The 14097-nt window shown below is 41.7% G+C and overlaps 1 protein-coding gene across 2 annotated transcripts in view; it reads right to left on the bottom strand.

The window, feature by feature from the left end:
• The window catches only part of SH3GL2 (SH3 domain containing GRB2 like 2, endophilin A1), a 203009-nt gene that overhangs the window by 24183 nt on the left and 164729 nt on the right, over nt 1-14097 (bottom strand). For both annotated transcript variants that reach the window (XM_032880525.1, XM_032880526.1), the window contains one exon: nt 10407-10479. In XM_032880525.1, coding sequence (XP_032736416.1) covers nt 10407-10479 — 73 coding nt within the window. The remainder of the gene's footprint in view (nt 1-10406; nt 10480-14097) is intronic.

Raw genomic sequence — 14097 nt, forward strand, 5'->3', positions numbered from 1 at the left:
CTTACCGCCCCCCAGCCTCACTGATCCTGGTAATAAGTGGGGGATGACAATACTTAGTGATAGTATTGTTGTGATGGTAAAAGCACAGCAATTGTGACATATGTAATCAAAGCAGGTGCTAAATAAATGTGAGTTCTTTTCCCTCTTTTGGCTGGAGAAAACTGTGACTGATAGCCATTTCATCAAAATCACCAAGAGCTAAAAGTCTGTTTACCTCTTCATTACCTATCAAGACTCAATGATGCCTTTAGTTGTTGCAATAAATTAATTCTGAATTATTTTTAATAAGTCTGTAAAGCGTAGTGCAGATATTACAACTGAAATGTGAGCATAAATCCCCAAATCACACTAAATTAGATTTGGAGCTTAACATTTGCAACAAACTGTATGTAATAAACAACACTTTAGCATATATTTCACATCGGCAACCCTTGATGAATGTGTCCTGGCCTAAGTCTCCCAGGTGAGATCTCAAGAGATTTACAAATCTGAAATGAGCCCCTGATGCTCCCGGTACTGTAAACAATGTGCTCCCTGGCCTTGCACACTGACAATTAGTAAAGGACGCAAAAGATACACATGACAGCAAGGACGTAGGTAAATTTCCTCAAACCTATGCAGTTTCTTTTGAAGTTAAATATTCTATAAATATTCTTCTAGAGACTGAGGAAAGGGAAGAGGAAGATCTGCCCACTCTAACTCTAGCACTGGATTATGCTACTCTCAACCCAAATAATGGTAATTATGTAACACTTCTCTCCAAGGCTCTCTTATGCCCTGTTGAGTGGGAAGCAGAGAAGTATTTTAAGACACTGAGGGGTGGTCCACAGCAGCCCTAAGAATCCATAAAATGGGACAGCAAACATCTCCCACCTCCACAAGGGGCATTGCTAGGTGCCAATACAGGACATAATAGGGAGCCCTGGGAAAGCAGGTGATTACCGCACAGGAGCATAAAATGGCTCCTGCAGTTTGAAAAAATACACAAACACAACCCTCTAAGTACTAACACCATGAGCCTTTACTTCTTCCAGTTCAGGAAGCAGTCAGAGGGTGGACATTTGCCCCGTGTGTAGGGAGGGACCTACAGTGGGACTTCTCCCTGGGGACTGTATCTGTGGAGGCCTCATCCTACTGTTCATCTCACTGTGGAGGAGTTGCTAGGTAAGCCCCTGAGATATCCTCAGCTAGGCAGACCTTGCCAGCTCCAGGAGGGTGAGGGATGTTTCTTGAGCCCCTACAAAGTGTCAGGCACTGTGCCCATGCTTTTCACTGTCTCATGTTTCAAAGGTATCTTCAGTCTTAGCAGAGAGTGGACCTGTCCTACCACTCCCTAGGGAATTCAGGAGACTATCTTAAGCTGAAAAGATGCAGACAGGTTCTCCTAATCTACTTTCTGCTCCCATGGAAGGTATTCAGGGAGCCAACAGGGCAAATGGCCAGATGACCTCAGCCGACGGTGCGATGCCTGAAACAGGAGCTCTAGTTGGGAACAAACAGCCATACTGTACTGGTTTTTCATGCTGCATAAGAAAGTTCCACAAACTTAGTAGCTTCAAGCCACACCTTTATTATCTCACAGTCTCTGTAGGTTAGAAGTCCAGGTGCAATTTACTGAGTCCTCTGTTCTTGGTCTCACAGGCTATAGTCAAGATATCAGCCAGGCCATCTTGGTATCAGGAAGCTTATATGGGAAAACAATCTGCTTCCCAGTTCACGCAGGTTGTTGACAAAATTTCAGTTCCTTGTGGTTGTATCACTAAAGGCCCTAGCTTCCTACTGCCTCTCAGCTATAGACACCCTTATAGTCCAGAGGCTACCCTCAACCCCTGACGCTCAGCCTGCTCCCTCAGCAGTCCTAACATGATCATTCCTTCTTCCAGGCCAGTAGGAGAATCTCTCTCACTCTGGTCTGCTCAGAAAGATTTATACAAAGCAATGTGATCACAGGGGAACATCCCATGCACTTTTCCATACACTGTAACCTAATCAAGGCAACATGAGCACTGATCCCATTAACTTTGCCATATTCTTTTGATTAGAAGCAAGGCACAGAATCCACCTACACTCAAAAGGAAGGAACTGGGCAAAGGCATGGATCGTTAGAGGTCACTCTAGACTGAATTCACCACATACCCCAAGACTAAAGGTATCTCCACCATTTTGTAGAATATGACAGTGAAAACAAAATGGACTATGGAGACAGTTGTATCTGAACATGAAATCTGATTCTTTTGTTGCATGACCTTAGGGAAATTACTTAATCTCTTCTGAAACTTCAGTTTTCAGAAATGTGAAAATGGGAAGAGTTATCTGTGTGTGTAAATATGGATGTTCTGTCAATAGCTCCAGCCCAATGAGGTTAAACATGAGATTATATACTGCCATACTTTTTCCAAAGCAACTGTGAAATGTATTAATTGTACATGACACCAAGTAGATATAACATAGACAGAGTAACAACTCTGATCCTGGCATGTTCAAGTCTGCAGATCATGATTCTACCTGGGAGGTCGGCTACTCCTATAGATAGAGCTTAAATATGCTTAACATGATTTGATTCATTCATTCAGCAAATTAAACAGCTACTAAGCACCACTGTGCTAGGTACGGGGTATACAGAAATGAGCAAAACAAATACAGTCTGGTCTCTCATGAGTTTATGACACAGTGGGAGGGATAAATAGCACTGATTTAATATCGAGGGCACTATTTTTATATTAGAGATAGTAAACAGGACAGGGTCCCTACCCTGGTGGAGATTATATTCTAGATGGAGAATGTGGGTGATTAGCAGATGATTTTTAAAAAGATAAAATACAGAGGGGCGCCTGGATGGCTCAGTTGGTTAAGCAACTGCCTTTGGCTCAGGTCACGATTCTGGAGTCCCAGAATCAAGTCCCACACCAGGTTCCCTGCTCAGCAGGGAATCTGCTTCTCTAGCTTACCTCTCTTTCATTCTCCCTCTCTCTCAAATAAATAAATAAAATCTTTTAAAAAAAGATTTAAATTAAAAAAAGATAAAATACAGAATAATTTCAAACAGTGATAGAAGAGAAGGGATATAAGAGGAGTGAGAAGAAGCTACTTCAGACAGAGCGTCCAGGGAAGGACCACACAGAGAGATGGCATGAGAGGAAGATGCAGCCACAAGGAAGCCAGGAGAAGAGTCCCAGGCAGAGAAACTTCATGTGCAAAAAGCCTGAGGCGGGAACAAGATGAGCATGGCGAGGGTCAGAAGAAGTCGGTGAGAGTGGATGGAGAGCAGCAGAAGCTCAGCGGCAGGGGAAGAGCCCAATCACAGAGGGACTTGCAGCCAGTAAGTGTGCCCTCAGTTCGGTGAGAAGCCACCGGAGAATAATAAGCAGAAGAATGATGACATATGAGTCACATCTTTAATGGAATGACCTTGCTGCTATGTGGAGAATGTAAAGCAGGGGAGTAGGAAGGAAGGAAGGCAGGATACTGAACACATAAAAACAACATGTGAGAAATGCAAGAAAAGATAAGAACAGGGCTCTTTGCAGTGTATGAACAACAACTCTACACTTGGGCCACGTGCATTACAGTCATATCTTAACGAGTAAACATCCAATAAAAGTCTAAGCAGCGATAAATTCCATGAAGAAAAATAATACAGAAAGTGTTTAAAGAATGAGGAGCAATGTTTTAAACAAGATGGTCAGGGAAGCCACACAAATATGATGACACTGAAGCAGAGACCTGAGGGAGGACATTGAGAAGATGTGGGAGCAGGTGATGCCGGCAGGGCTGGACCATCCGGATGAGTGGGGGAGCTGTGTGTCTGAGGAACAGCGGGGAGGCTGGCGACGCTGGTGCCCAGGGAGCTGAGGGAGACGGGCAGGAATGTGGGAGATGAAGTCAGACTGTCGACCCCGTTATCCCAAAAATAACTTCCAATGTTATTCTAAATGGGAAGCAGTGGAGAGATCTGTGGAGGGGGACTCACGTGTGGGCCTCACGAGAATGCAACAGTGGAGTGGAGCTGCTTCAGAGGAGGCTCAGGGAGTGGCTCTCGGGGGAGGTGATATTTAAGACAAAGCAGGAAGGATGAGTAACAGGATAGATGTCAGGTAAGGGGCAGGTGGGCATTCCAGGAGATGGGAACAACCAAGTGCCAAGTCCCGCTGCAGGAAAGAGTGCGAAGCCACAGAGAGACTACAAGGCCAGGAAGCCTGCAGGGGTGCAAGGGAGGGGAAGGGACCTGGAGGGACTGAGAGCAGGACCACCACATGCAAGTAGGGGATCAGTGACTCAAGGTTATTAGAGTGAGACTCCATTAGCTTAATTTTCTGCATATATGCACATGTTAATTGTCTGATATCTGTTATGATTAAGTACATTTTAAATAAGGTCTGGCTTACCAGTCTTTAGAGACACAGAAATGAGGATCAGTAATCTACCAGTGCCCACTGACTTAAAACCGGGTCATTTAAGGGACCTCAAATATACTAGGAAACTAATCATTTTCAGTATTTTTCCCAAAGATGCAGTGAAAACAGGAAAACTCTGCAGCCTGTTCAGTACATATAGTATACAGACAACACCACATACCACCCGCCTTATTTTCCTCTTTGATAATGTTCATCCCTAAAAGACCCGATTCTTTTCAAGTGCAGCAACATTTTCCTCACAATTACTTTTGTTATCTGTCCTTATGCATTTTCCTTACTCTTCAGTGTCAGGATTTAGAAAAGTAAAACCTCTGGCTACCAGACTCCAAACATATCCCCTATTCTTTAAGAGAAAAATAGATACATTCATTCTGGCATCTAATCAGAAGACCTACTGAAGGCAAACAATGAAGCAGGCACAATGCTAAGAGCCCTGAAAAACAAGATGAATACAGCTGAGGACCTGCCCTCCAGGAAACATAGCAATTTCAGGATGCTGTGTAGCCAAGGATTTGAATATACAAATGCCAAATAATACATGTATTGATTTCAGTCCCACTGTCACCAAATGTCCTATAATCAGTACATTTTCATCTCTGAAAGGAGCCCGTGGGAAAGAAGTATAGCAATTTTGATGTAGTATCTTTTTCAGGGACTAATGAGATATTTCAAAATTAATACAGCTTTTACTTCCACAGGCAACATTCCACAAATGAAATTTAAAATTACTATTAAAAAATTATGAATAGACACAAAATGATCCCAATTTAATACCCCAATCTGAGGCATGTTGGAGAAAGCTAACTCATGTGGGCATTCAAGGAAATAGCACTTCTGTACAAAACCAAACCTTGACCATGCACAGTAATTTCTCATGTCCAAACTGCTTTTTATCTACACATCTTGGAAATTTGCATAGGCTTATGCAACTTCTCAGGGTCAGAACAACTTTTCACTGCAAACTGAAAAAACCTCTGTCACAATCACTAAGCTAAGACTGGGAAGTAAACAGAGCCCAATCTGGTCATGTCCATCATTCTATTTCAGAGTAAGATCTCTAGCACAATGCCATGTAATAGATTTGCAGAAGGTTAAAAAAAAATGAAAGATATTCTAAGTCTAAAATCAAGGGTTCATTTCTCTACTGAAAAAACAAACAAGCCACCACCAATACACATAAGCCAATGAGCTAAACATCAAACATATATCAAAATATAATAGATAGCTTAAATGGCAAATTATCCTGAGCTGCCCATTATGGGAACCACCAGCCACATGAGGCTATCAATCATTTGAAATGCGGCTAGTCCAAACTGAGTTGTGCTGTAAGTGTGAAATAACACAATGAATTTCAAAACATAGCACAAGAATAAAAAAGAAAGTAAAATTTCTCAATATTTTAATATTGGTTAAATTCTGGATATACTGGGTTAAAAACATTATTAAAATCATTTTTCCTTTTCTTTTTACTCTTTAATGTGGCTACTAGAAAATTCAGAATTATACATGTGGCTTGCAACTTTTTTCTATTCAGCATTGTTGATTTAGTACTTCTTTCTCCATAAGGCATCAGACTACTTGTATAAGAAAACTGATTTCTATCTTTTGGAATGGTCTTTGTTTTTATGCCATAAGAATATAAGGGCTGAATATAAGAATATAAGGTACAGTATTTTTCATGTCTGAATTATTTCTCAGTAGGTTGCAAATTTGTACTTGTTTATGCTATTCCATTCAGAATATTTCACAATCCACGGTAGAAGACTTTACAGCTCTCTGGTCTATATTCTTGAAAGCCCTGCTTCACAGCATACACCTGTAAACCTGTGACCCCATTTACCCTTGCTCACTTCATTAGTGACCTGGAATTTCCAGGAGGAATTAGCTGTGAAGCCCTCCAGGTCTCCTCAGGGTGTATATATCTTATGCTACTCAGCTGTGAAGTACCAGAGGCCTGAAGCCCAATCTTGGTCCTATTTTTATCCCTAAAACATCTAAAGTTGATCTCTGCATAAAAATAAATGCATTTGATAAACGTTAGTTATATGGGTAGAGCTGATGGTTTAGGGAAAAGCAAGAGTTTCTCCTTTTCCTCTTTTTTTTTTTTTAAGATTTTTATTTATTTATTTGACAGACAGAGATCACAAGTAGGCAGAGAGGCAGGCAGAGAGGAAGGGAAGCGGGCTTCCCGCTGAGCAGAGAGCCTGATGCGGGGCTCAATTCCAGGATCCTGGGATCATGACCTGAGCTGAAGGCTGAGGCTTTAACCCACTGAGCCACCCAGGTGCCCCTCTCCTTTTCCTCTTTATATTTTAGCAGTTTTGTCACTTTAGCCAATGACTGTCAATGGTGTTTCATAACTCATTTGTTCAAATACCCAAATGCCACCAGTTGCCTTGACCTGACCTGGGGACTGGGCATGGGGATAAGGCAGGCACAGTTCTGTCCTTACAGAGGAAGACAAACAAAAGCACACATATCACACACATTTACAGTAAGTGTGGAGTGTGCCACCAGGGAAAGGCAGCAGGAATCTTGACAGGGGAACCTCACTAGTCAGGGGTCAAGGAAGGCTTTTAAATGACCTTTATGCTGCACCAGAGGGTACTAATTGCCTGCCAAGGTAGAGGGGAAAGGGCAAACTAACCCCGCAAGGAGGGTCCTTTAAGCCATGTTGAAAATTTAAAACCTAATCATAAAAGCAATGAAAAGCCATTGAAAGGTTTTATGCAAGATAATATGATCAGATTTTCCTTTTAAAAACCTCACTCTGGAAGCAGGCGAGTTTGGATAAGGGGCCTACACAGTGTAGAGCATATCTACAGATTCATGAAAATTAATCAAACTCTCTTTGGTCATCACTTCAATAGGAACTGGGTTTTAAGAATATAAAAGATATGAAAGCCACAAGATCTGAAAGCCAGAACACATCCCAGAATACTAAATTAATGCAAGATATTCATTCTCAAAGTACCTTCAAAGCATGAATTTCCACAGAGCCTACCAGCCTATCCATGTAAATCTGTTGGCTGGCACCAGGCTCTGTCCTGACCCAAGCTAGATCTCACTCATTCAGGACCAGCGTCTAGGGAAACATGTTGGTTGACACAGTTCCTGAGGTCATTGAGAGGCTCAAAGTATTTACCAAGTATGAGTTTGAGAATATTCTTTCTGCTTTTCTGTACCCAAAGACCAGGTATCTCTGAGTGTTTGCTAGACTCCTGCATACCCTTGTCAAGGACACTTGGATAGTGAACAAGTGTACTGAACCAGCCACTTTGCAGAAGTGCTATAGCGAAGTGTCTGCTCTCAGCGTGAGAAACTGATGGAGGGACTAAATCATATCCATCATAGACCAATTAGATACAGATCGTCCGAATTCTATAGAATAAGTCTACAAAATTTTGTTTTGTTCTGGACCTAACTTGTACACATATGTGGCCTGCCTATATATAACTGCTTTTCTGAAATGAAACTGGGATTGCCTGAGTGGTGGCCTTAATTGTTCTTCTTGGTGACAAATGTCCACTCAATTTTTAAACATCCATAAAACAAACCAACATGTTGGCAGCTAGTAAGCACATTAAACATTTTATTAAAAATGTCATTTCTAAAAATTCTTATCTCTCCCATGACCTCTTTCTGTAATCTTATTAAAATAAAATTAAGTCTCAATCCCACAATTTGTTTCCTTTCTGAATTTCTGTTGTACCCTAACTTGGATTCCAATTCTGACCTCATCCCCTCCAAGATGTGTGACTTTGGGAACGTTTCTTAAATTTTCGGACCCATGTTTCTTCCTGCAGAAAATAAGGTTAGCCCACTGTGTTAGTTTTCTAAGGCTACCACAACAAATTGCCACAAACTGTGTGAGTTAATGCAACAGGAAATTTACTTTCTTACAGTTCAAGAGGCCAGAAGCTTGAAATCAAGGTGTCTGCAGGGTTGGTTCTTTCCAGAGGCTGTCTGGGAGAATCCTTTCCTTGCCTCTTCCAGCTTCTGGTAGCTCTTGGAATTCCTTGGTTTGTGGCCACATCACTCCCATCTCAGCCTCCACTTCACATGGTTTTCATCCCTATGTCTCTGTGTCTTCCTTTCTTACAAAAATACCAATCATTGCTTTAGGGCCAACACTAACTCCAGAACGAGTTCATCTCAAGATCACTAACTATTTGTATCTGTAAAGACTCTATTTCTAAATAGGGCCAGATTCTGAGATTCTGGGTGGTCTGAATTTTGAGGGGGCATACCATTCAACATACTGTAGCTATCTATAACAGAGTTCCATTATACTCAAGAACACTGATGGTTTCCACTAAGGATGTGTTTTATGATGGATTTTTAGTCGCTTTTCCATAATTATGAATTGTTCAACTCTGTGTTATTTTTCCAATCAGAAAAAATCGTTATTTTCAGAGTTGAGACGGTGTACATAATTAGCCCACCCTAAAAATGCATTAGTGCTCAATAAATAGTCTATTTTCCCTCCTTACTCTATAATTATCTTCACCTTACAAAAATGAGTTACCAGCACAATACATGTATAAATCCCAGGAGATCAGAGAGCACTTCAAAATTCTACGCAAAGATGAAAATACAAATTTTTTGCCCTTATTCAATGATTTCTTATGGTGAAACAGGGTGAGCATCTCTCTTCAGAACCTGACCTATCACAGTTGTGATAGGAATCCTAAGAAATAAATGACTACCTAAGAGATCCTTGCATCTCTGTGGAATGAATATAAAGGTCATGAAGGTGGCTCTGATAAAAATTAGGAACTTCATTTTTGGTATTCTTTGTCTAATTTACTAATCATTTGGTTCACAATCAGCTACATTCCTAGTTCCTATAACCTTACTATACTTACTTCTGTATTTTCCTTCCTTACGTAATCCCATCTCTTACGTATTTTAAAAAGAGTAAAAATCAAAAATGTTATTCCTATAAAGTTTGTTCATCTTCAAGACAGCAGCTGTGCTCTCACAGGTAAATAAAGGTTGGTTGAGAGCTCGGCCAGCAGCAGGAGGCAGTAGAGAACTAGTCAATACTTCCAATTTCACTTGTTCCTCTTACCCCACACCTTCTCCTTTTCTCACCTCTTGCTACTAGTGCTCTGTGTCCAAACACACTGGGGCTGACACAGTGTCTAGACCACCCTCCCCAGAAACACCAAAGACACTAGACTCCCAACCTGAAACTCCCAAAGAACCTAGTCCTAAAAGTGAGCAGTTTTCCAAATATTCATACTTCTCACGTAAATACATTCAGCCTTGCCTCAAGGCTTTCTTCCATCCTTTCTATACGCTGTGTTAGGAACTGATGTCAGGAAGAGGAGTGAGGAGGTCAATGACACAGACCTTTCTGCTTTGTTATACCTTGTGTCTACAGACACTGCTCAGCTCTGCCTAGTTCTCCTTTCAAGGGGTAGATCCATTAAATTCTCTATTACAACTTCCCTCTCTGGGAGCATAGCAAGTTAGCAGGAACAAATGTTAACCAGCCATATACTCAGAGAGGCATTGAAATTAAGAACAACTTTCCAAAAACTCTAGTGATGCTGTATGAACAGAAACCCTCTGTATTTCACAAGAACTTCCTACTCTTTCACACCCTGTAGAAATTACTAGATCTTATCTTAAAACTATCCCAATTCTTTCTTACCATAACTTGAAAATTTAAGTTTGATGGCTAACAGCTTGCAGCTACCCTGACATGATGTGCCACCCAAGATGTCCGTGCTATGCTATTTGTTAAATACACTAGGGTCAGACAAAATATCCCAGAATGCTCCAGTTACTTCGATGTCAACCTTAAGAGGTTCTCCCTCCTTTTCTGTCCCTGAAACCTACCACCAAAGGTGCTATACAGGAAAGTCACTGAAGCTCCAGAAAGGAGGGCTGAGGAAGAAGCACACCAAACCTAAATGTCGATCAAAGAGAAACTACAAGTTACCTGGAGGGACATCCTGAAAGCATAAAACAATCCCTTACCTGGATTGGGTTGAAGGTATTCAATTGTTTTGGTCATTATTTCCATCACAGCCCTGCTGGTGACATCCACCTTCTGAAATGAGAAAAGAGATGTTCTAAGTGACAAAAACTATTAGCTGTAGCACCCAAGTTTTGCTTGAATAACAACCACGGGTGCTAAAACAGAGCGGGGGCGTGGGGGGCAGGGAGGAGCTGGAGAGGCTCCGGAAGGAAGAATCGCTTCACATTCAGCTAGGCTCCATCAAGGGTGGAAACCCTAGTTACTGAAAGAGGAACCAGGAATTTCCTAAAATCTGTTTCAAAATATACTTTACTATCTTCAGGCAAAATAAGGGGGAGATAGTTTCCTCTTCCCCTATAGGTCTGAGGTGGTCTCTGAAAGTGGTTTATTTTAACTTCACCCAACCCTCCCCACACACACACAATTGTGCAAATCAAGAGGTTCAAATCTCCATGTTCACTTTAAGAATACCCTGGAAACTGCCCAAGCCATAGAAGGTACACATACCCCAAAAGACACCAAAATTATGTCACTTTATAGAAAATGTGCTATCCCATTGTTACCAGATGGGAGATATGTTACTGGAGATGGCAGATGTGCCCAGGCCAAATAGTAGGGCTGGACACAGGTCCCAAGCCCAATAAGATACTGAATTTTCACTGTACATGCTTAAAAATGCAGGGAATAACACTGAACTCAAGGTTCTTGATGTAGATTCTCTAGTCATTGAGCACGTCCATGTGAGCAAGACCCCTAAGGTGAATCCCAGGTTTAAAGAGCTCATAAATTAAGCCCTACATAAGCTCTCTCTGCTGCCCTGAGATGATTCTTGCTGAAAAGAACTGTTCCCAAACCAGAAGAGGAGGCTGCATGTACACATACGTGCACACACACACCTCAAGTAAAAACCAAAGGAATAAAAACATATGGCCCATGAATACATTTAGCATAAAATAAACACAAGTAGAAGTTTAAAAGAGAAAGAAAAAGAAAAAGAACGTGGAGATCATGAATCATATTTTGCCCCAGAGGCATTTATGGGTTGTCTGCAGTGGGCCAGGCATGGTGGCAGGTTTCAGGGACAGAAAAAAAGAAATATGCAACATCAACTCTGTTTATGGATGGAAAGTTTTAACTTCTCAGAGTATCCTAAGTATATAAAATTCTTAAGCAAACGCTTCTCTTCTTTTTTTTAAGATATTATTTATTTATTTGACAGACAGAGATCACAAGCAGGCAGAGAGGCAGGCAGATAGAAAGGAGGAAGCAGGTTCCCTGCAGAGCAGAGAGCCGATGCGGAGCTTGATCCCAGGACCCCGAGATCATGACCTGAGCCAAAGGCAGAGGCTTTAACCCACTGAGCCACCCAGGTGCCCCTTAAACAAACACTTCTAATCAATCTTTAAACTTTTGGTTAATTCCAAGTAAAAATCTCAATCTTCAAGTCCATCTCTGCAAAATTTTGAACGGTCAGCATTTGTGTTCAGCAAGCCAACATGCCCTCTCTCTTTCGGGCCCTCCTCCCTAATGGAGAGTGTAATAGCCCACTCTATGTTCTCTAATAAAATCCTTTCCATATCCACATGTGTGGCCCACTCACTCACTCCACTTGACAGGGTATCTAAGTAATAAAAACAAATACATCCTCCTACCCAAGGTATGTGATGGGATATATGATATAGCTATGAGTAAAAGAAATCACTGATGGTAGAATTTCAGCTCTCAAGTAGATGGGGGCTTCATTGTTTTGTTTTAACTGGAATTCAAGGGCTCCTCCCTCAATTCTAAGAAATTTTTCAGAAACGTACTGCACCTACATATAAAATCAGCCTTTTATGGATGGGATAAGTGTCTTTCATAATCAGAAACAAAACCAAATTCCATCAGCATATTTTTTTTTAAAGATTTTATTTATTTATTTGACAGACAGAGATCACAAGGAGGCAGAGAGGCAGGCAGAGAGAGGAGGAAGCAGGCTCCCTGCCAAGCAGAGAGCCCAATGCGGGGCTCAATCCCAGGACCCTGGGATCATGACCTGAGCCGAAGGCAGAGGCTTTAACCCACTGAGCCACCCAGGTGACCCCCCATCAGCATATTTTATTGTTCAGTTTGGTTTTTCAATACTTAATAATATCCCATTTCATGGCAGTCATATTTTTGTGTAAGGAGTTTCTTCTTACTGCAATTAACAAAAGAAACCACTTTTCTCGCGTGTTCATCATGGTATAAAATTACCTTAAGAAGCACTCCTATTCAAGAGGTGCCAGCCTACATAAGAACCCTGTACCAGGTCCTTCTGGTTGACCTGGGTTTGTGGGAGGCCTTAGATTTGAGCATGTACCAAGTCATGTTTAGTACAGAAGTGAACAAGTGTTCCCTGGAGTTGTGCAGTACAGGACTTGTATGGCCATAAGTGGAGGTACTGGCAGTATTAGCAGAACACTGACCATGCACTACATACTCATGGAAGTCATGGAAGTGAATAAAAGGTTGTGTGCACAACAAACATGCTGAAAGTCCACGTTACATGCATGACAGGAGGGAAACATAGATCTCCTTAAGACTATATGATAGAGATGAAGGAACTGGAGGTCAAATGTGTATCCAACAGTCCTATGTGGCTGTGATGGGAAGAAACCATCCCAAAGTTCAAGGTTTCTAAGAGAGGAGAGGAGGAACTGAACTATCCACTGGCCCTGTGATATTCCAAAGTCATCCGCTACTAGGCTGTTAACTAATTTCTAACTTTCTCCCACTCCAGCCCTCCGTAATAATTACTCCCACCACCACCATAAAGTGTTTTCTGTTTGTCAAAAGTCATTCTAATGGGTTTTAAATATCTGAACTCATTTAATCATCAGAAACCCTGTAAAATAGATATACAGAGGTTAAGCAACTCACCTGATTCTGGCTCCAGTGTCTGTGTTCTGAACTATTACCCTGTAACTTCTTGAAAGCATAAGCTCCTCATAGAAAGATGGGCAAAAGGGACACCTCCCAAATGAAGACAGAGTCCAAGTTAGAGCTGCAACGCTCTTTGTGACATCTTCCAGATGGGGCTGGGGATCTGGCAGTGGCCAACACAGGACCAGGGCGAAAACACGTCTCATCCCCTCTTCTGGGTATTTTTTCTTAAAGTCTTCAAAATCTGTGGAAAGTTTATCCACAAGGACTATTCTACCCTGGGCATTTTGGGCCTCCACAAAAGGGAGACTCCTACATTGAGTTGTTTGACCACATGCCCTTAGTTACACGGACTTCTCTACAGAGGCTGGGTTCTAGAAGAATGTATTTGGAGTGGTACACAGAGGGGTCAGCAGGGAAGAAATGAAAAATGGTTCTCATTTGGGGCATGGAACCCCCTCTCCCTTCTGGGTTCCTCAGATAGAGAGCTCAACTACTTGGCCTCTATTAATACAAGCCACTAGTTTGGCTAAAGCCAGTGGTCTCAGGGAAGGGCACTGAGACAACAGAGATGCCAATATTAGAGCATGAAGTCTGTTTCCCAGGTGGGATTCGATCTTCCAAGGGTAGTAGGAATAAAAGCTATCCAGTGTTTCCTGTGGTTTGACCAAAATCTTCCAGGAAGGAGCCCATACCACCCTCAGATCTTTATAGACTTTGTGTCCAAGGAAGCAAACTCCTTGGACACTTTTAGTTACCTAAGCGAAACATCACCATAAAACCAGC

This window comes from Lontra canadensis, unplaced genomic scaffold, assembly GCF_010015895.1.
Source record: "Lontra canadensis isolate GAN:19392208 unplaced genomic scaffold, GSC_riverotter_1.0 scaffold70, whole genome shotgun sequence".
In the NCBI taxonomy this organism is placed as follows: Eukaryota; Metazoa; Chordata; class Mammalia; order Carnivora; family Mustelidae; genus Lontra; species Lontra canadensis.